General features: G+C 33.1%; 3 protein-coding genes and 2 non-coding genes across 7 annotated transcripts; 3 read left to right on the forward strand and 2 right to left on the reverse strand.

Annotated features, from left to right (window-relative positions):
* The first annotated feature begins 762 nt into the window (after window positions 1-762).
* LOC102667520 (uncharacterized) lies at window positions 763-1,914 on the forward strand. Its single transcript, XM_006591562.1, has one exon. The coding sequence runs from the start codon at window positions 763-765 to the stop codon at window positions 1,912-1,914; it is 1,152 nt and encodes a 383-aa protein (XP_006591625.1).
* Window positions 1,915-11,496: 9,582 nt separating this feature from the next.
* LOC100526972 (uncharacterized) lies at window positions 11,497-13,816 on the forward strand. Its single transcript, NM_001249757.2, is given in 3 exon segments — window positions 11,497-11,632; window positions 11,751-11,942; window positions 13,496-13,816. Coding segments are annotated over 3 exon segments (597 nt in total). The 5' UTR covers window positions 11,497-11,532; the 3' UTR covers window positions 13,801-13,816.
* Window positions 13,817-14,821: 1,005 nt separating this feature from the next.
* Window positions 14,822-15,011, reverse strand: MIR1521A (microRNA MIR1521a). Its single transcript, NR_048631.1, has one exon. It is a non-coding gene; the product is annotated as a microRNA MIR1521a (primary transcript).
* On the forward strand, window positions 14,957-15,107 carry MIR1521B (microRNA MIR1521b). The gene has a single exon (NR_048826.1). It is a non-coding gene; the product is annotated as a microRNA MIR1521b (primary transcript).
* A 3,105-nt stretch (window positions 15,108-18,212) lies between these two features.
* Window positions 18,213-22,662, reverse strand: LOC100791453 (U-box domain-containing protein 44). 3 transcript variants are annotated; one of them, XM_003539185.5, is made up of 4 exons: window positions 22,008-22,662; window positions 21,075-21,826; window positions 20,674-20,974; window positions 18,213-19,915 (listed from the first exon to the last, which is right to left on the reverse strand). In XM_003539185.5, exons 2-4 carry the CDS (start codon window positions 21,810-21,812, stop codon window positions 18,459-18,461), a joined length of 2,496 nt encoding a protein of 831 aa, XP_003539233.1. In that variant the 5' UTR covers window positions 21,813-21,826; window positions 22,008-22,662; the 3' UTR covers window positions 18,213-18,458. The 3 variants fall into 3 exon arrangements, with proteins under 3 accessions (XP_003539233.1, XP_014619543.1, XP_006591162.1); XM_014764057.3 differs by having other exon boundaries at window positions 21,075-21,920; window positions 22,008-22,551; XM_006591099.4 differs by having other exon boundaries at window positions 18,214-19,915; window positions 21,075-21,908; window positions 22,008-22,551.
* Window positions 22,663-23,458: the final 796 nt, after the last annotated feature.

A 23,458-nucleotide genomic window follows, 5' to 3' on the forward strand; every position in this document is an offset into this window, starting at 1 on the left:
TTAAATTGATTGTTGTTGCTTCTTCTGCATTCTAAGCCTATCCCTCTTAAGATTATTGAGGCCACAAGGTCCAACAAGTGGTATCAGAGCAGGATTCTTGTATAAAGTTTAGAAACTTCAAGAATAGATATGGTCTCATCTATCTTATGCTCAATGGTGAGGGTTATCACTATTGGAAAACTCGAATGCAGATCCTTATTGAAACCATAGATTTAAATATATGGGAAGCCATTGAAGTTGATTCCTTTATTCCTACAATGGTAGAGAGAAATGCAACTATATAAAAAAAAACTAGAGAAGAAAGAAGACGATGATGAAAGAAGAAAGAAGAAGATTCCTCTTTAGCCCCAAAATGCTAAGTGCGATCAACTTGGGCACATGAGATTCGATTGTCCTGTGTTTAAAAGAAGAATGGAAAAATCCGACAAGATGAATTTCAAAAAGAAGAAAGAAAAGAAAGGATACATCACTTGGGAAGATAATGTCATAAATTATTCAAGTGATTCAGAGTAGAAAATCATAAGTATGGGTATCATGATGAAAGACTATGAAAACAGAGAAGAGAAAAATCGATACATTGATAGCAATTTCTCCAAACCCATGGCATGCATCAAAGTTTATTCATATTTCTCCCCAAAATAAAGTGGATATGTGATTTATGAAGACAACAAACAAAGGCCATATTTCTCCCCAAGAAAAAGTGAATCTCAAGAAAAGTAAATATGCGATCTATCATCATTTTATTAGAATCTCGTGTATGAAATGGCTCGCGGGAGAGGGCGTCCAAAGAAGAAGGTTCCGTCTCTGATGCTTGCGAATGTTTTGAAGCAGAGTGGAAGAACAAATGATTCAGAGAGAAGCCCAACGATTGAGCATGAAGTTGAATCGAATGCGACGGTGGAAGAGGAAAAAATCCCAACCCTAGATGTTATTGAGGATGATCCGGTGGTAAATCAGAAGATTGTTGAGGAACCGAAGAAATTATGGGTAGATGTAATCAGTGGAAACAGAATCCCGTCCAATGGAGCTGCCATTGAGTATTTTGCCCCGAAGGTAGTGGAAGGTGAAATAGAAGTGGAGATTGAAGAAGAAGACATCCTATCTGAGCTCAAATACTGGGAAACGACTTTGATAATGTATGTTTTGGGTAGGGAGTTGAGCATGAACGCGGTTAAACAGTATATGATGAAGTTTTGGAGTTTTGTTCAACTGCCAGAGATGTACTATCATGAAGATGGGTATTTTATGTTGAAATTTCAAACGCACAAAGATAAGGACATGGTCTTGATGAAGGGCCCTTATACCATTCAGAATATGCCAATGGTGCTAAAAGACTGGAACCCTGAGTTTGATTTCAAAAGAGATATGCTGCGCACATTGCCGGTTTGGGTGAAACTTCCCAATCTTCCTCTATATCTATGGGGTACCAAAAGTCTTGGAAAAATTGGGAGTGCTCTTGGTAACCCTCTATTTACAGACGAATGTACGGCAAACAAATTGCGAGTTTCATACGCCCGAATCTTGGTAGAGATAGATGTAACACAAAAGCAAAGGGAGAATATCACGATAAGAGACAAGGAAGGGAACAAAATCACACAGCCAGTTGAGTTCGAATGGAAGCCTAAGTTCTGTGAACTGTGTCAGAAGGCCGGACATCAGTGCAAGGAGAAACCTAATAAACAATGGCGTGAGAAACCAAAATCTGAAGTGATAGTCAAGAATGCCAAACAAAAGACGGTAGAGAGAGCCAGGAATAACCCCGGTGAACCAGAATCATCATCTTGGACAAATGTTAAAAGCAGCAGTAGGAATAAAGGAAAAATGGAAGAAACTATCCATGAAGTTAGGTGTCAAAATGGTTTTGATGTTTTCAAGATTGGGGGTCTTGAAGACATTCTCAACACGGGAACATGATTATTTCATGGAATGTAAGGGGGATAAATAATTCAGGTAAGTGTAATGAGGTTAGCTCCCGCCTCAATAGAATTCACCCTGATATTGTTATCTTAGTTGAAACTCGTGTTAAACCGCACAAAGCTGCGGAAGTTAGGAATAAGTTTAGGCGTATGTGGTCTTTTAAGGATAATTATGCAGACCATAATAATGGGCGAATTTGGGTGATGTGGAAAGAGGCCAAATTCAATCTGCAGGTGGTCAAAAGCTCTTCCCAGTTTTTGCATTGTTGTGTTACCCATTTGAATGGAGACATGTATATGTATCTGACTGCAATTTATGCAATGAACACCTTGGAGCAAAGGAAAAATCTGTGGCATGATATAGAGGGTCTGCATGCCAGTGTCTCAGGTCCTTGGGCTCTCATGGGGGATTTTAACAACGTACTTCATGCTTAAGACAGAATAGGGGGAAACATGGTCATAGAAAATGAATACAGGGATTTGGAGAAAATGCTTGAAGTAACGGATCTTCATGAAAAAGATAGTAGTGGGGGCTATTATACTTGGACAAATAACCAAGCTAATGGTGTGATATACTCTCGTATAGACCATGTCCTTGGCAACTTAAGCTGGCTGCAGCAGCACGTAGACTTCAATCTTCAAATTATGAATTCTGGGGTGTCAGACCATTCCCTCCTCTGCTTGCGCAAACAGGAAGACAGACGTCCCAGTAGAACTCCCTTCAAGTTCCAAAATGTGGTCACTAATGTCTTAGGTTTTCAAGAATCTGTGAGAGATAACTGGAATAATCCTATTACGGGCGCTACTGCTATGTGCAGACTTTGGAAAAAGCTTAAACGACTCCAACCCGTTGTCAAGTCCTTGAGCAGAACCTTCCAAGGCATTTCAAGAGAGCTGATCAAAGCCAGAGATCAACTCAATGTTGTGCAGCAGGAGCTTCTAACGGATCGTTTTAATATGCAGGTTATTGAGAATGTGAAAAGATGCCCGATACAAGTTCTGAATCTGAGCAACCTTGAGGAGCAGCTTCTCAAGCAGAAATCGAAAGTTGAGTGGCTTAAACTAGGAGACGGGAACAATGCTTATTTTCATGCGTCTTTAAAATCGAAAAGTAGGAAAACTCAAATTCTATCGCTTGTTACTGAGAATGGTGATACGATTTTTGAGCAGGAGAAAATAGAAGATGAGATTGTTAATTTTTACAGGAAGCTAGTTGGCACGAGGAGCAGTCAGTTAAATAGTATTGATCTTGTAGCTATGAGGCAAGGCAAGCAACTGACTAGTGATCAAAGGGCCTCTTTGACAGCGCCTATAACTGAAGAAGAAATTGTTAACAGTCTCAAAGGCATAAGTGATATTTCTGCACCGGGGATAGATGGGTACAATGCGAAATATTTCAAAGCGACATGGAACATAACGAAGGTTGACGTCATTTCGGCGGTGAAGGAATTTTTTGAGGAATGTCTAATCTACAAAGCAGTTAATTGTTCCTTAATCACTCTAATTCCTAAATCGGACAATGCCAATATGGTGAAAGATTTTCGCCCCATCTCTTGCTGTACTGTTGTTTACAAAATCATATCGAGGATAATGTCTACGCGGCTGGGGAAAGTGTTGAGCTCAGTTCTGCATCAGAGTCAAGCAGCGTTTATACCGGGTCAGCATATTCATGACCATATATTGTTGGCTTATGAGCTGATCAAAGGTTACAACACCAAGGGAGGAACTCCGAGATGCATGCTCCAAATGGACTTACAAAAAGCGTACGACTCCGTGGAATGGTCGGCGTTAGAAGCCATTTTAAATGAATTAAGCATCCCTCACATGTTCATTAAGTGGATTATGATTACGGTGACTACTGTGTCGTATAGATACCAAGTGAATGGTGTGCTTTCTAATATTGTGCAAGCTAAGAGAGGGCTCAGGCAAAGGGACCCCCTTTCCCCCTTGCTCTTTGTGATCGTTATGGAATATCTCTACCGTGTTCTGCAGAAGTTGAAGCAGGTTCCGAACTTCAATTTTCATCCGAAGTGCGAAAAGTTAGCCATAATCAACCTTAGCTTTGCCGACGATCTGCTTATGTTTACAAGAGGAGATCCCATGTCTGTAAGATTGGCGATGAATGCTTTTAATGATTTCTCAGCAGCCACTGGTTTAAGGGTTAACCCATCCAAATGTAACATTTATTTTGGAAATGTTGCGGATGAGGTGAAGAAAGAGATTCAGGCCAATGTGAACTACAATGAAGGCACCATTCCATTTCGTTATCTGGGCATCCCTTTATCAAACAAAAGGCTTTCTGTTGCGCATTGCCTGCTCATAGCGGATAAAATTACGGCGAGAATCAAACATTGGAGTGCGCGGCTTCTGAGTTTTGCGGGCAGGGCGCAATTGATTAACAGTGTTCTTTTTGCAGTTTCGAATTTCTGGCTGCAATGCATACCGCTACCCAAGGAAGTTATCAAGAGGATTAATGCAATATGTCGCTCGTTCCTGTGGTCGGGTGGAGATAAGCTTACGCGTAAATCCCCCATATCTTGGAAACGAGTCTGTACACCGACGAAGCAAGGAGGTCTGAATATTATTTCTATTGAGGAATGGAACAAAGCTAATCTCATCAAGTTATTGTGGAATCTAAATGGTAAAACCGATAGTTTGTGGATAAAATGGGTTCACTGTTATTTCTTAAAGAAATGGAGTATCATGAATGTCCCTATGAAGACTAACACTTCCTGGATTTTGAAAGCAGTTTTATCTCAAAGACAAGAAGTGTGTATCAATCCAATTTGGCAAAGTATGTTGCAGGGACAAAATTATCAAACAGGCAGAATGTACAAGTCTCTAATTCATCAGTTCCAAGAGGTTAAATGGAGATACTTATTCAAAGGTAACATGGCCCGTCCGAGAGCCCTCTTTATCCTTTGGATGGCTTGTCATGAGAGAATGGCAACTAAAGATAGATTAATGCGATTTGGAATGCTCAATGATGATACTTGCTGTTACTGTAAAGAAAAAGAGACCATTCAACATATTTTCTTCCAATGTAATGTGTTGAGTCAATTTTGGAAACACACCCTTAAATGGCTAGAGGTTCCACATTCTCCGGGTGGTTGGAATGAGGAGTTGGATTGGATTATTAAGAAGTGCAAGAGTAAGGGGAGCAAAGCGAAGATCATAAAATGTGCATTCACGGAAGCGGTTTATGAAACCTGGATGTTCAGAAACAACAAGTGTTTTGGTCTGGATACTACTAGTAGTAATGTAGGCACTAGAATCACCGACACCATTGTTCACATATGTTGGTTGAATCCTAAGCTTAGGAATCATTTGGGTAGGCTTATGATCCCTTAGGTGGTGTTTGTTTTGTTCTTTTGTCTGCTTGGGTTTTTTATCTGCTGGATCCGTGGGGGTCGCATTGTGTTGATCTGTTTTTTTGGTAATGAATATATTCTTCTTTTCCAAAAAAAAATATGCGATCTATGGAGACAACGAAAAAAGGCCACTTGATCAACAAGTCCAACAAGTGATATCAAATGATACCAACAGGTCACTTGTCTTTGATTAATTACTTTTGATGCTTGTTTGCTACTTGAGTTTAGATTGTTCTTGATGACTGTGATTAAATTTGATTGATTGTGTTTGATGATTGATTGATTGTATTTTTTATTGATGTGTTTGTTTTTGCTTGATTGATATTCAATGTTTGTTAGTTTGATTGATTGATTATATTTTATATTTGATTAATTGTGTTTGATGATTGTTTTTTTTATTGAGTTTTGTGATTATTTTGATAATTGTTTTTGATTGTGTTTTGATGATTGCTTTTGATTGTGTGTTTGATTGTATTTGATTATTGTCTTTGATGTTTGTTCCTGATTGAGTTTTTGATTGTTTTTAAAGAATTATTAAACTTTTCAAATTAATTTGATATTTTAAGAAAACTATTTCAAATTTAGAAAAGGAAATTTTGAATTTGAAATTTGAAATTTGAATTTGAAAATTGAAATTTGAAAAGTTAAATGTGAAAATTGAAAATTGCAAATTGAAATTTGAAATTAAAATTTGGAAGTTGGAAGTAGAAGTTATTGGAAGTTGAAAGTTAAAAATGGAAGTTGGAAGTTGGAAGTGGAAGTTACTGGAAGTTGGAAGTTGGAAATGAAAGTTTCTGGAAGTTGAAGTTGGAAATTGGAAGTTGGAATTTGAAAATTTAAAATTTAAAAATTTAAAATTTAAAATTTGAAATTTGAAAATTGAAATTTGTAATTTGAAATTTGAAATTTGAAATTTTTTTAATAGAAATTATTGTGCATAGTTAGTTGATTGTAAATTTAATTAATTTGATTTGAAATGTTTGATGATTGATTGTATTTGATTGTGTTTGATTGATGTGTTATTGTACTTGTTTTTGCTTGATTAATATTGAATGTTTTAATGCCTTTCGGTATCACTTGATTCTCATACATTGCAATCAACAAGATAAAAGATAAAATATATGTATGTAATTAACAAGTGGTAACATCTTTCTCCTCTCTATTCATGATTTGTTTTTGATGTTGACAAAGGGGGAGAGAAAGATAACAGATAAAATAGTAAGAAAAATTATCTATTCTTTATGAGACAATTTTTTTACATATGAAAAATATGAAATCTTCATCTGCCTCATATAAGCAATCATTGCGAAACCAAGGGGGAGTAAACTATATGCAAATAGATATTTTTTCTTTGTTGTTGCTCCTAACCTACAGGTGGTTGTCATCATCAAAAAGGGGGAGAATGTAAATCATGAAGATTTTGATGATGTCAAGAAGAATTAAGAATTTGCTTGAGAAGGGAGGAGAATGTAAATCATGCAAGCTTTGATGGTGTTGAGAAGAAATCACATGTTTGTCATCATCAAAAAGGGGGAGAATGTGAATGTATGTATACATGATTTTGATGATGTCAAAAGAAGAATCAAACAAGGCTCATTTTGCTTCAAGATTAATACAAGATTGCTTCAACAAACAAAGCCTTGATTCAAGATTTCTTCAAGATCAAGCCTTACCTCACAATGAAAGGTTTCAAGTCATTCAAGGCACATGTAATCGATTACCAATACATGTAATCGATTACCAATGGTTTGAAAGTGTGAATCGATTACACATCATATGTAATCGATTATCAGAGACTCTGAACGTTGGGAATTCAAATTTTAAATGAAGGGTCACAACTGTTCAAGAAAAACAACTTTGTAATCGATTACACTAATTCTGTAATCGATTACCAGAGAGGATTTTCAAGGAATATCGCCAACAGTCACATCTTATCATTTGGATTTTGAATGGCCATCAAAGGCCTATATATATGTGTGACTTGGGACAAAATTGAAGAGAGAGTTTTGCTTGGCAAAAATGTCTTATCCTCTCAAAAGACAAAGAGAGAGATTCCAAAAGAACTTCATTGTCAAATGTTCTCTCAAAAGAAATCCTTGGCCAAACACTTGCAAAATCTATAAGGATTCCTACATGATCTTTATTGTAATATTCTTCTCTTGAAGAGAGAATTTTTTCTTCCATTCTTTTTATTCAATGAGATTGGTTAAGAGACTGTGAGTCTCTTGTTGTAAAGGATTCCTGAACACAAGGGATGGGTTGTCCCTGTATGGTTCAGACTTTGTAATGGATTTTACAAAGATAGTGGAAATTTCAAGTGGGTTGCTTGAGTACTGGATGTAGGCACGGGAAGTGGCCGAACCAGTATAAAATTGTGTTTGCATTCTCTCCTCCCTTATCTTATTTGTTTTGTTGCAATCAATTGTGTCTTGCATGTTTAAAGAACATTGTTAAATTGATTGTTGTTGCTTCTTCTGCATTCTAAGCCTATCCCTCTTAAGATTATTGAGGCCACAAGGTCCAACAACAAAAACATACTTGCATAAACCCATTATGTGACACAAAAAAGGACTCATTATCAATTATGAGCTACAATACAAGGCATGCATTTAGACCTACAAAATCATGAACCTCTTATGAAAAAGGATGATCAACAAGACCAAAACAATTGACAAAAATAAAAAATACCAAATAGAAAAAAAATCAGAGGTAGAGAAGGAAATCCACTCTATAACGGTGGGATGTTCTAAAACAAAGAAAGGAATTTTGCCAATTTTGTAATCGAAGTCAGGAATCTCTATCTACGTGCAATCATTGTAATTCATCAAAGTGAGGTCACCTTAATCAAAAGGAATAATCGACCCAGCAAAATCAACCCCATGGCCAAACACCCCAAAACAAGGGCTTGTAATTGGAATCGAATTTGGCAGATTTGGGTTTGCATCTGGACGAAGATGATGGTTTACGGGGTGGATTTAACTGCTGGTGGTGATGTCAGAGGTGGGTGTTTGCAGAGGAGGTTCAGAATGGAGCACGAGAAACATGTACAAAGGGAAGCATCGGAGGGAGTCAAGATAGCGGAAGGATCGATCCAAGGGACAAAAGCCGTGGTTGTGGCGTCGAAGAGTGACGACGTCGCCGTTGTGAGCTAGTGGAAGTCAAGGTGAGACAAGATCGGAGGAAGGAGCACGATGTGGGAGAAGAACAAGTGAAGATTAAAGGAAGAAGCACGAACCAATGAAGAACGAGTGTGGAAGAAGAGAAAGGGAAGGAAACATAGAGTTACACATGTCCAATTTTATGGGGACAAACACCAGACACATAGATTTGGAGTCAGACAACCCTGACTCCAAGCCAAAAAATAACACATTGTAATTTTTCAGGGATGAAAAACAAATGAAAAATTTTACATAATGAAAAACGAACTTCACCAATTTTATAGGACAAAAAACATATTATTGAAACTAGTCACACAAATGCACATTTTTTGATAAAAAAAAACACAAATGTTTTATTTTTATATATTTTTGTAACCACCATAATTGATATTTCTAGATTCAGCCTTGAGATATTTCTACAAATTTCAATTATTTAGACCGACTACTAGACTAATTAATTGAGACCGAAACTTAATCATCTAAGTGTACTCGATAGGGTACATTACAAGAAGAACAATTACTCATGTCATAAGATAACTTTTTATCTTATTCATTATTTGATAAACAAATTACAAACCAAGAGTAATAATATAAAATTTATTAAGGTAGATGTTTGGGACACTACGCTCCCTTATGAACTGCAAGTGCAGGAACAAACCTAGATCTACTTGAAAAAATGGCGAGTCAGTTATCATTTTCATCTTCATGTGTGTAACTCGCCATTATAGACTCATCCTCAACACTTATTTCTTGTATTACGCCCACTGAAAATAGAGGAAGATAATTGTCAATTACGGCAATTTGCTGATTTCATTCACGAAATTTGATGATATAATAACAGTATACATGAGTGGCCTTTCGGGAATTGATTCTAATAAAATAATTTAAATTATAAAAGTCTTGGAAGGAAGCAAATGCAAGTTATTATTCTTTCAGATTGCTAGCATTTTGGCGTTATGTGAATTTTATTTAAGCGGTGCTGCAACTGTTTCAGTGATATATCCAGTATGAAAGAGGAATTGAATTATACATGTTTGTTAGAAAAAATAGAGTGGGGAGAGAGAAAGGATGTAGTGGATATTTTTTTGTATTTTCAATCTTTTATACTGGAAACAAAAATTGTCCCTTAATTTAGTGGGTAACAAAATTTATATATTGATGTTGTGGTGTGTTACTTTATGTTGTCACGTGACTTTTTTTAAAATAAACAGAAAACAAATATTTTTTTAATATAGTGTCCCTTATATTTTATCAAATTAAGCATATCCTTGAAGTTTTTTTTTTATCATTTCTCATGTATTTTGCGGGGGATATTAAACTGTTTTTCAGGTGAGGATAAGTTTGTGCTTATATACATGGTTACAATTGAAATTATAACTAGTTTTTAATAGAAAAGAATCATAAACTTCATTATCCATGTACTAACCAAAACGAGTAAAAATTCCCCAATATGAAGATAACGAAGTAACATAATTGACACAAGTAGTAATGAAATGTGTTTTTTAATTAAATAGTTGATGATTTCAATTCTAATTAATCATTCCGTAGGAAATAAGTTGGGAGTATTTAACGTCTGTCCAACAACTTTATGTAACACCATGGTTTAAAAAAAAGGAAAAAAAAAAAAAAAAAGCAACAACCAAAATTTCATTCGGTTGTCTGTTGTCACCACTACGCAACATACAGCATCACCCGCAGCCAAAGCTGCCTCGGCTAAATAGAGGCGAGAAGTTGAAAAAGTTTAAAGGGGAATAAAGAATATTGGAAACACTTTTTCTTTTTAAATAATCTTTTATTCTTTTTCCTACACTAATATTAACATTTTTCAGCGTCGTCAAAATTGATTGGGAGATCGGACTGAAGAAGGTCATATAATATAACTGATTCAACTATAAATAATAAAAAATAAAAATAAAAATAAAAAACATATTGGTAGGGGCATGTTAGCATTTTTATAATCTTTTCAATTTATTTCTCACTTATTTTTCTATAATCAAACAACTTATTTTTCAATTATTCTTCCTCTATTTTCATCCACTATATTTCTCACTTCACAATTAAATAGAACATTAAAGAATAAAACAAATAATCGAATTTGTTGAAGCAGTTTAAATAAATTGATGATTTAGCATGCTTCTAATAGAATTGTTGTGGTATGAAAATTTCTGAAATATTTTAAGGAATAATATGAATTTTCTAATACATGTATGATTAGGGAAAATAATGAGTAGGATATTATACTATCCATTCTCCTATTCGAATTTTAAAAAAATATTTGTATCTAGTCTCATATCCAAATAGATAATAATTTTAATATTCATTCTGCTATCTACACTTACCTCGTAGTCCATACTTTAGGTATAAAGTTAATAAATTAATAAAAATATATTAATTAAAAAATTATTACAAGTAAATTTAAAATTTATTCTAATCCAAATATAACATTAAAAATATCTACACATAGTATCAAAAGAAGGAGACATCACATTGATTTGTCTAAACTCTAAACTTAAAGTTATAAATAAACATCATTCCAATAAAGCATCTAACATTACTAAGATAAGTTATTAAGTAAGTAGAAATTTACACTATTAATTTAAAACACCAAACAACATAAAATATTAATTCATAATTTAAAGTGAATCTTAAAAAGAATTTGTCAATAAATTTAATATAAAATATATATATATATTGAATTAGGTTTTACTACTACTTTATTTATTAGATTGTTACGGTTAATTATAAAATTATACAATATAATTATTTTTTTTATAAAAGAATATATATAATATAAATTATTTAGTCCAATAAACAAGTAATTACTCTTTTAATTTGAAAATATTTTTGTATATACATGTAGGTGCAGGATTCATTGTGTGTGATACTACTGTCATTTTCTATTTTAAAATCCTCCAAACTTGAATTCAATTTGGTACTACAAATTACCTGTCGGCAGAGAATCCATGCCATACCCACCCCACACCAAAATTTTGACCCACACCACTGCATTTGTCATATATATATATCCCTCCCTCACCCTTGTTTGGAGACAACAAAAGAACACACATTACTAGAAAGTTAGAAAACATGGCAGCGGTGGCCGGAGCATCCTCGTCCGTGATTAAGGTGGCTGCACTTTCCGGATCTTTAAGGAAAGGCTCTTACAACAGAGCCCTCATTCGTTCTGGTAGGTTCCTACTACACACTCTAAGACAAAGTCACTTTTATTTTTCCATTTTGTTATTTATTTATTTGTTTGTTTGTTTTGATTTTAATTTATTTTGGGTTGACTTTGATATTGATAGCTATTGAGCTAAGCCAAGGTAGAGTTGAAGGCCTTCAAATCGAGTACGTTGATATTTCGCCTTTGCCCCTTCTCAACACCGATCTTGAGGTGAATGGGACCTACCCCCCACAAGTTGAAGCCTTTCGCCAGAAGATTCTCGCAGCTGATAGTATCCTCTTTGCTTCCCCTGAGTACAATTACTCTGTCGCAAGTATGCTGGCTCCACTATCTGTTTCTTGTTTTCTTTTTTAATTTGTTGATATCTTTGGAAATAGGACATTAACTACTGATATAGTCAAAATAATACATATTTTTTGTCTTAATTTTCTGGTTTATTAAAGGGGAAAAATCTCCTGTGTTCGATCGCTAAGTAAAATTTGGTAAAAAATTATTTTCACCAAAAATAAAACTTGAATGGTACTCGAATGATTCAAAGTTGGAAGTCAAAATAATGTATAGAAGTTGAAATAATTCTTATACTATGATTTAATGTGTCTTTGGTTTACCGTTGAGATACTCTCAAACAACCGGTGAATTAAAAGTTCTGAATTCGTATTTCTCAAAAGATGTGTATATGAAGGTGTGTTTGTTCAACCTTAACTTTTGGAGTTGGAGTAACCACAAATTAAACTCAAATTTCTTAGTTGATACTAGGGTTTATTATAACCGATGTTGTTGAGTCACATGCTATGAGATTGTTATGAAATTACTTATAAACTAGACAAATACTCGCGCGTTGCGCGGATTTATAAATGATTAAAGAAATATTTAAATAAATTATTTATTTGATTAATCAAATTTAAAAATATAATTGTTAATGATATTTTATATCATTTTTTGTTAAAGGAGATAAAAAATTACGTATAAATTAAGATATTTTTTATTTATCAATATATTTATAAGGGAATATTTCAAAATTAGAGGTTGACCACTCAACTAAAATTGATTAATATGAAGATAAAAGTAAGTGTTGTGTATAAATTTTAAAAGAATATAAGAATAAAGTGAAATTGACATAATAAAACAATCAAAAAAATATATTTAATGAAAGAAAAATAATCAATCATAATGGTAAAACACATAAAAATGATGTGAATAAAACACCAAAAATTGTTCATCTAAATAGACTTTTTGTATTTATTTGCTTTTGTTAGTGACCTATTGTTGAATTTTGTCTTCTTTGGTGTGTTCCTTTTTAAATTTTTTATGAAATTGAATAAATTTTATTTGATAATGAAGATGCATCTTTTACTTCTAAGATGTTTGTAGCTTTGAACTTTTACTTATGACACATATTAGGGTTTATTTTAACGGTTCTTGTTGAGTCTATTGAATCACATGCTATGAGACTGTTATAAAATTACTTATAAATGTCTAATCCTGCAAATTTTACTCTTGAAACCTTCTATCTTCAGAAGGTTGTGTATTGAAGATCTGACATGGATTAATAATGTAAAACCAAATAGTATGTATAAGTGGGAGATTATTCATCTGTAAACTAATTTTTGAGAGTGAGTTAGACTCAAATCTAAATTATAGGAGAATCCATTTTTTTCATGGATTTGCAACCTATGCTATTGTTGAATAGTATGGCATGATTACAAAAAGAAGTAAATGATTATTTAATCAATGTTAATTCATGGATCTAATGATTAATTATCATGAGCCTTGATTGTGAAAAAAATTGTGTCCTTCAATATGATGATACCTTAATAATAACAGATAGAATATCAAACTAAAATGCATATTTTTCATTTATTGAAGGTCCTTTAAAGAATGCACTTGACTGGGCATCAAGGGCACCAAATGTTTGGGCTGGTAAACCTGCTGCCATAGTGAGTGCTGGAGGAGGCTTTGGTGGTGGAAGATCACAATATCATCTACGCCAAATTGGAGTATTCTTGGATCTTCATTTCATCAACAAACCTGAATTCTTCCTCAATGCATTCCAGCCACCTGCAAAGTTTAACAATGATGGTGACTTGATTGATGAAGATGCCAAGAATAGGTTGAAGGATGTCCTTCTGTCCTTGAAGGAATTTACCCTTAGACTTCAAGGAAAAAATTGAAACATTTCTGATTCCCAAAAATTGTTAAAATAAGCTTTGGATTTTGGTCCATTCCTTTTAGGAATAATAGTGTGATCTGGACTGTCTCTGACTGCATGACAACAGTATTATGCAGAAACAAGAGAACGTGTATTTGTTTTTACATTTGAAATTTTTTGTTATGTATTGTCGTGTCTTGGTTTGTTTTGTTTACTTTTGGCAATTGAGTAAAGTCCACATGGTTTAATTTGTGTTTAAGGATCATTACAAATGTCTTCAACAATCACGTGAAAATGATTAAATTAGCCCACCTGCATTTGTCATTAATGTTTCTAATTGAAGAAAAACTTGAATAATTGAGAATATCTAAATTCTCATTCTTATCTTCACACATATAAAGCTAAAAGCTAATACGGGTTAACACAAACCCTTAACGATTCAAAACAAATTTTCACCTTTATGGATGTGGGTTCTAATTTTCTTTTTGCCACTTTTCCTGCTAGGTGGACAACTTTCTTGAGGAAGATCTTTTAGTGCCTATGGACTAATGAAGTAGCAATAATAGGGTGAAATTGTTTGTGGTTCGGGCATGTACAAAAATTTTCTAGGTAGCCCTCTGCTGGTAGTTCCAACTTATCATTGACACCCTGTTCGACAGTATTGAAGTACTCATCATTCTATTTATACAACCTTTTCTAGAAAGAAAAAAAAAAATCTTTGCACATATACAAGGTCATGCCTATTACTATTAGGCTATTACACCATCCAAAGACAAGGAACGCTAGAGCCACTTGTACCGTCAGACCCATCATTTCCTTGAAATTATTGTTTATATGCATAAATTATTTTTCATGTAGGAAATGACATCAATAGCATTTGTGAGGAGGATCTAAAAATAAGTTTTTTTTTTAATAAAAAAGACTTAATTGTAAAAATAGTTTTCATATTTATCTCAATTCACTAAATCGGTCTCCTGAAATCACCAGTTTAGTTCCTCATTTTTTTTTTCAATCTAGCTATTTGAGTCCCCAATATCAAAATTGAACATTAATTGTTATTGAATAATGTTGACTGTTATGTGTCACAATTTTATTGGACGTTGACTGTTAATGGGTAACGTTAACTGTCATATGTCATAATCATATTGGACGTGAATTTTCGTATACAATTTTAACATCCAATAGGATTATGACATTTGGCAGTCAACATTTTCCATTAACAGTCAATGAGTAATGATGACTGTCACGTGTCATAATCATATTGGACATTAATTTTCGTACACCATTTTAACATCCAATAAGATTATGATACATGGCTGTTAACGTTTTTCATTAACGGTCAATGTCCAATTTAGAAATTGGAAACTCAAATAGAAAAAAAATAGAAAACTAAATTGGTGAATTAAATTACACAGAACCAATTTAGTGAATTGAGATAAATAGGAAAACTATTTATGCAATTAAGTTTATAAAAAATAAGCTTATTATGTGGATTAAAAACAAATTTTCATAAAAATATAGAGACTAGAAACATATTTTTAAAAATATAGAGACTAGAAACATATTTTTCCTAATTTCTAATATCCCAATATTATGATTTCCATTTTATAAGTTCTTGCCTGACGCTTCTTCCTCCTACAAGCGACCTTCAACCAAGTGTATCCCACTCACCTCTTTTGTGCTTTTGTCTTTGTCTCTGTCTTTGTTAGTTTCTCTCTCCTAAAATTTTAATGTAATTATAGTTATTAATTTTAGAATAAAAATTATTAGTATTAAAGTTTATTTAAATTAAAATTATTAATGAAAATATATCTTATATAAGAGTAAAATGATTAAATTGAACGATATAATCAAACATGAAAATGTTAAAATTTAATATAAAAAATCATGACTTAAAAAAATACTCACATAACTTCGAGAAACAAAAAAAAAAATTGGTAAGTTATGAATTTGAATGCAATACTAGAGGATTTAACACTTATACGTTTTTGTTCAACTAACTAAACTAATATTCCTTGATCGAGAGTTGCTAATCCAAAAACTTACAACATTTTTTTTATGAATTTGTTAATTAGTAAGTTATATATTAATATTTTCAATTAAGTAATCCAAAAAACATTACGTTTTCCATAATACTTAATCAGTTTTTTTAAAAAATAGTTCCCAAATTATATTTCTGGAAATTATCACAAATGAAAATGTTACACGGATTCATTAATCCCAAACTTGTTTATTAAGGATCCGGATTCAATTTATTAAGGCCTCTTAAATTCTGCTCCTCAACTTTGTCCTGTGCAATCTTTTATATCGTGGCAGCTTCTCGGGGGAGACAAAGTTTGTGACGGATGTCTTTGCTAACCATTTCCTCGGCGTTTTTTTATTATTATTATTTTTGTTACCTCATGCTTTAGTCATCTCCTTGCTTCAGCCGTTTCCTTTGTAAGTAGTTGTTTCAGAGTTGATATTGGTTCCCATAAACTTTAAAATTCCTGAAAAATATTTTGCTTCTTTTTTCAAACACTTCACCACTCCTTCTTTCCCCTTCCTCTTGGAGTGTCCTCCTTCTCCTCATCTCCTATTAAATCTAGAGCAGAAACATAATTTTTTTATTATCTTTGTTGAAATACACAAAGAAATCATATTTTTGTTTCGTATTTTAAAAAAAAATACACAATGAAAATATAATTTTGTTATGATATTGGTTAAGATAAGTAATGAAATTGTATTTCTATTGTGTATTTTTTATGATTTTTTTATTAACTATAAATGCAAGTTATCTTTTTAAAGTAATCAAAATAATTGTAATATAATTTATCATTTTTAATAGTATTCAATATTTTTTAATTAAAATTAAAATAATTGGATACAAGTTATCATTTATAAAGGTAATCAAATTAATTATTATAAGAATTACCTGGATTAATCGTAATCAAATCAATTCATGATATTATTTTGATTACAATTAAAAAAAAGTAATTTATGTCATTATTAATTTAAATTTAAATAAAAAGAGGTAATTTATGTAATAATTAATTGTATTACTGTTAAAAAGATAGTATGTGTCATCATTAATATAATTTGTATCAAAATTAAAGTAAAAAAGATAAATTAAATTTGCAAATAATTTTTCATGAAAAAACCTAACAAAAACACATTTTGTGTTGTATAAAAAGGGGTGTGAAAAAATTACATGATGGACAGGTGTTTTTGTTTCCAATTTTTTTCACGAAAACATGTTTAGGTTGAATATTTTGTATGCATCCCCTATCCTACAATGGAGATGTGTTTCGGTTGTAGTTAGGGGATGTATACAAAATATAAAACAAAAATGTGTTTTCACGTACAAAATCCAAAATGAAAATATGTTTCCACTGGGTAATTTGTTCGCTCCCTTGCAATACAACGGAAATACGTTTCCGTTATGAATTGTGTAAGCGATTGTACAACGAAATCATGATTCTATGGGAAGAACATTTTCAGAATAAAAAAAATGACAATACCTTGGTAAGGACCCATAGCAATTGAAATGGGACCAATACTAACTCCCTAGTTATTTTTGTTTGTTTTTCTAACCCTTGGACCCTCCTAGAATAAAAAAAGAAAAAAAAAGAACTATCATCTATCACAAAGTAATGGTTGTGATGATTCAAATTTTTTGTCTTCCTTTCATTGATAAATAATTGACTTAAATATATTTTTAGCCTTTAAATTTGAGTCATTTCCTTTTTAGTCATTCAAATTTAAATTTATTTTTTTAGTCCTTCAAATCCATAAAATACTCATTTTAGTACGTAGCAGGAGCCAAATAAGATATTCACAATTTGTGAAAACATTTTACTGCAAAAATTTGATTTTTATTTAATATTTTAAAGTAGTTGTCGATGATTAAAAACTATCATAATCAAGTCAGGAAAAAAGTCCATTGACCACTTTAATGTTTTTAATTTTTACTGACTTGATTATGACAATTTCAAACTATTAGAAAATCATACTTTAAAATATAAAATAGAAAATCAAAATTACGTCGATAGAAATGTCAAAAATTGTAAATTTTTTATTTTTTATTTAACTCACAATTTGCATAGACTAAAAAGAACATTTTGCGGATTTTAAAGACTAAAAAAATAACTTTAAATTTGAAAGACTAAAAAAAATGACTCACATTTAAATCATTAAAAATATTTTTAAGCCTCAAATCTTTTTCTTCCATCCCTATTGCTTGGGCATCTTAATGGTTTATTGTGCATAGCCCATGTACCACACAAGAAGTGAAGGACAACAATATTAGTTTAGGGAACATGAATATTATTACCGTATTGAGGGAACAAAAAACCAATGGAGAAACAAATTTGAGACAACAAATGTCCTTCAAGAAACTGAATGAATCTAACTCTTTCTTTTTAACCCGTATATACTCCAGCCGAAAGATAGATAAGAATTCCAACAGATATTGAAATTTGTTTAAGAGACTGGCCTCTCTTAACATATGTTCTTTCATTAATATAGAATGAATCAAACTTGATACATTGCCAAACTTTTACTATTTCTTATAAATTACATATACTAGAATGGCACTATGTGGCTCATCCAAAAGAAGAAAGCATGTACACCAAAATAATACAAATGAATGGATATCAAAACAAAATCACTGCCAGTGTTTCTCATAGAGAAAGACTGGTTTCAGAAGTAACTTGATTGAGATTGCAAGAGCTCCAGCTCAGCTAAAACTTTTGCAACTGTTGACTTCAATCTAGAATCACTTTTCTGGGCAAGATCAATAAGAACCACCTGAGCAGATTCTCCATATTTTAATCTATGTTCTGCAACCTTGAATATTCTCTCCAACATCCATATTGCTTTTTCTTGAACCTTTGCATCCTCAACTTGTAGACTTTTTATAATAGCCTGCACACCCGACAACTTGGCAATGGAATTGACACCACCTTCCCAGATTTCATCTTGCAAAAGAGTTGAGAGGGCATGCAAAGCAGCTTCAACTACTTCTCTCTCAGTATCTTCCAATAATTGAATAAGGGGAGAAACAGCACCCGCCTTGACCAAACAAAATGTGCTGTTGACAAAGCAATATCCCTCATGAATTTCACAATATGCATTCACCGAGGGCAGAACACATGACCACCTTGATTTTCTCGATTTCCTAAGAGACAGAGAATTCTGTGATAGTTGAGCCAGAGAGATAGAAGCCCTTGATTTTGTGATTGGTGAACCACTTGAGAGCAGTTTTACTAGCAAAGGAATCACCCCTTGTTCGGCTGAAAAAAGTTGTAGTTTCTTGTCAGAGGAAATTGTGAAGCGAATAATAACACTTGCAATACTCTCTGTTAAGAAACTATTTGTTGTGGATGAATTACTTCCTGTGCTAGAATACATAATGGATATTAAAATGGGCAGTAAATTTGCCCTCTTCAGTATATCTGTCACTTTTTTATTACTAGCAGGAAGATTACTCAGTATGCCAACAGCCGCAGCCTTTTCACTGTCTAATGTTGATGTTGAGACAATATTGACAATGTTGAAAAGATGAGTTTCATCAAGATGTTCAGTCAACTCATCTGTTAGATCTTTTGAGAGAGTGTATAGCAATTGCAAGACCTTACTCCTGACTTTGGTGGTGTTTTCCTTCAGAAAGGGCAAGAGCAGCTGAAGTGCACCTTTTTCCTTCATTTTGCTTCTCACCTTGGATGCACCAGGATGAGAGGCTATGTTATTTAGAGCTTCTAACAGATGACCTTGAATTATAGGGCTAGAAAGATTCAAAAGTGAAAGCATCTGCTGAGCCACATCTTCATTAACAAGGATGGATTCTGACTGAGCAATTCTTGCAAGAATAGCCGATGCAGGCTCGCGCAAAGTCATGAGCACAGATGTTACTGAGAAAAGAAGTTGTAGCAGAGATCCTGCAATTCCAGAACTGATCAAGTGTTGCACATTTTCTTTCATGGTAGACAGATTTTGTAGCGCATTTAGAGATGATAACTTGGACTCGAGTTTCCCGGTACAAAACATATTCACAAGGGGCTCAATTGCCCCAGCTTCTCCAAGGGAAAGTTTGCTGTGATCAGTGAGCTCCAACCTAGAAAGTGCTGTCGCCATTAGGATCTTGTTCATGTCAGACCCTACAATAACATTATTTAATATTCAGGTGCAGGGAATGTGGAATTTACTTCAGTTCTGATCATTGTTGATTTAGAAGCTATGCACATAACAAATCCAAATGAAAGTGATTTGGTCCTCTCCCCTCTAAATATTACTATAATACAAGGTTAAAACATATATACAACACGCATGACACTCAAATTTCAACTTGGTCCCTATACTAAAAAGGAGTTCAATTTAGACATTACACGTGCAATTGTTTTCAATTTGGTCCTGCTGTTGGTTACTATAATAACACTATACTTTATAGTAACTTAACTCCATACTTCATACGGCAACAGATGGCAAGGACAAAATTGGAAATAATTGTGTGTATAAGGACTAAATTAATTTTTTTACATATAATCGTCAAATTGGAAACGAGTGATACATATAGAAACAAAAACATATGTTTAAACCATGATAAGAAAAATAAATTTGTTATTTACCATGCATGCAGCATGTAGCATTTGGATAGAAGAAAACACATCAAAATTTTACATGTATGAACCCGGTACAATACCGGGTTTGGCAACTGTTAATTCGGTTGAGGAAACATAGTCAAGACAAGACTACCAAATTAAGATTAAACTGGATTTAAGGATAATTGTAATATCCTAAATAAACACATAATGATTTTCATCTATGATAACCCAATTTCCTCTGGACCATATTTGCTCCTAAATTACTTGTAATATCATAAGTGGATGGTCCACATAGAAGGAAAGTCCTGCATTACCTTCTTTCAAATACTGCACCAGTGGCCTGAAGTAGCCAGCCTCAGCCATATGAAGTGCATTTTGAGTATTACTAGACAATATATCCAATAACTTTGCTGCGTCATGAGAGGCATCAGAGTCATCCCCATTAAGTATAGCAACTAACATAACAATGCACCCTTGAATTCTTCCAATTCGCCGTCGAACTGCTTGAATGTCAGAGAGGTCTAGCAACAGCCCTACTGCTTCCTTCCTCTCTTCTGAATCTCTTGTCAGTGACTTCACCACTGCTGATAAATACTCAATATCTACCATCTTATCCTGCATTGAACTACTTTATTAAGTAAGCTAAATCAACCATAGGTACAATCATTTTAGACCAACATTTACATGATACATCACCTTATGTTAAGGACTATACCTTTTTCTCATCATTTCCAAAAGCAATACTTCTTAGCAATCGAATGATCGCCAACCTATTGTCTGCCTTACATGAACCTAGACGATTGAAAAGAATGGCAAGAGTTGCTTCCTCGTTAAACAAGCCACCATCCAGTCTTTCACTCCTCATGAACTGCTTTAGTCTCAAAATTGCAACCGCAAATTCTTCATCATTACCATTCTTAAGTTGCAAAACAACATCATCGATAGAGACATTAACTATTTCCTCTTCTATTTCTCCGGTCAGCTTCATGTCACTGGTGGAAAACTCTGATTTTGGACTTGAAGCTAGACTTAAACTGCCATCAAATCTCACATTCATCAATTGTCTTTGCAATGTACCAATCTTTTCTCTGAAATCCGTGGACACTTCAAGGCTGGCTACAAGCAGAAGGCCCAAGGATCGACCGATATCATGCGTTATGTCCTCAATTTGCTTGATAGGTTGTCTCAAATTGGAGCTTTTTATCAAAGCTTTAGCACGCCTCAACTCATTCTCAAGAGATTCCAAGGATTTTCTTATAGGCGGCTTGTCCAAAACAGTGTTTTTTTCCCTCAAGTCATTGAAGATTGGTGGCAATTTCTCAACCAACATGGCAAACTCAGCAAAAATATCCACCTCAATTTCAGAGTTCATAGCAATAGAAGAAACCTCATCAGCCAAAACTATCAGCTCTGACAACAATTTAGAAAATTTTCTCTCTTCCATGACTTCCATCTTGTCAATCAAAACTGAGTTTATGCAGCAAAAGACATATCAGTCATCCCTCATCAGTTACAGAAGATCCTCAATCAATTGGGAAACAGTAGATATCTAGAAAAAAAACTGCTAACAATAAATGAATACACAAACAAACAAAATCATACAAATAACATATATAGACAAGAATTAGAAAAAAAGGGTGAATTGAACCTGCTGAGAAAACGCAAGGATGCTTGAAGTAAACAGATAATTGGTCTGTTAATTTGACCTTAGAACCACAACCACGTCTTTCAAAGTTGAGAACTTTTCAGATACCCAAATAAATTCCCAATCTGAATAGCAAAGAAATGAAAGAATAACAACAACACCCCACTTGTTCTTCTTTCTTCTTGTTCTTGTTATTGGCCTTGAAAGAAGAAGTGTAAAACAAGGTGGTTGATTTTTTTCTTATGTTTAATTTGGAATATAGTAAGGACAAGGTGTAGTCTTGTGGGTCATTGTCAGAGACGGCTGAAACCAATTAAATATAAATAAGGTGGTGACATATGGTGGTTCCCTTGCTTTGATCGGCATGGTCAAAATGTGCTTCCAAAGCAAAAGTGAAACTGTCAATGAATATCAATGAGTGATGGAAGACAAAGTCAAAACCTGCATCACAAGCACTTGTTTTTTTTACTATCTTTCTCTCTCTCTATATGGATTTTTGTACTATGAAAGTATTTTGTGGTTCGATGATTTTGGTTAGTTTTTCAGTTTCATTTCCAACCATTTTTCTGCTTTGAATGCTAACAAAGACTTGTAGATGTTGTTGGGTGGGTCAAACACTCAACACAGTACCCACCCGACTTGAATTTGCAGGCTGGGGGTAGAAATTGCTCCAGCAAGCGCCACGTAATTGCATAAATATACTTTTTTGGTTTAGTACAATTTTGAATTTTTTATTTTAGTTGTTATAAAATATGATTATTTTGTTTTGTTTTCAGAATGTTTTAGATATTATTTTTTAATATTTAAAGTATTTTTTATTGTTCAAAATATTATTTAAAGTATTTTAAGGACAAAAATAAAATAAACATATTTTACAAAAACTAAAAAAAAATTACAAACTCAAAAAAAAAAAGCTAAATTATAGGGAAAAGCTTATGCTTAAACCTATTTTTTTTCATAATTTTGTTCTCAACTTGTTTGGCATATTTGGACCACTAGTAAATAGTAAATAGTAGTAGTAGTATATACGGTGATTGAAACTATGAAAGTAGCTCCCCAAGTGGTGTGGGGTGGGGGACAACGAGAACTAGCGTGGAAGTTTCGGTTTAATATTTTATTTTAATATTAAGTTTTATCAATTTAACTATTAAATTAAAAATTCTAACAAAGTGAAGGAAGATAGATATGAGCTGGAGCAAGGGTTTGATAAGAAATATATAGCTTCTTGTTTATTATCATATTTTTTTAGAAAGACCATGAAGAACATATTCTTTTTTATCAAGTTAAAATTTATTGAAAAAGATAAAATTTTATGGGTTCACATTATATTTATTTCTTCTCACCTCAAGATAAGTGTAACATTTGATAAAAAAAAATTTATCTCAAAATGAGAATTATTTTAGTATTTCAATGCAACACTATATTTGTAATAAAAATGTAATACTACATTAATT

This window comes from Glycine max, chromosome 11 (assembly GCF_000004515.6).
Source record: "Glycine max cultivar Williams 82 chromosome 11, Glycine_max_v4.0, whole genome shotgun sequence".
Classification (NCBI taxonomy): domain Eukaryota; kingdom Viridiplantae; phylum Streptophyta; class Magnoliopsida; order Fabales; family Fabaceae; genus Glycine; species Glycine max.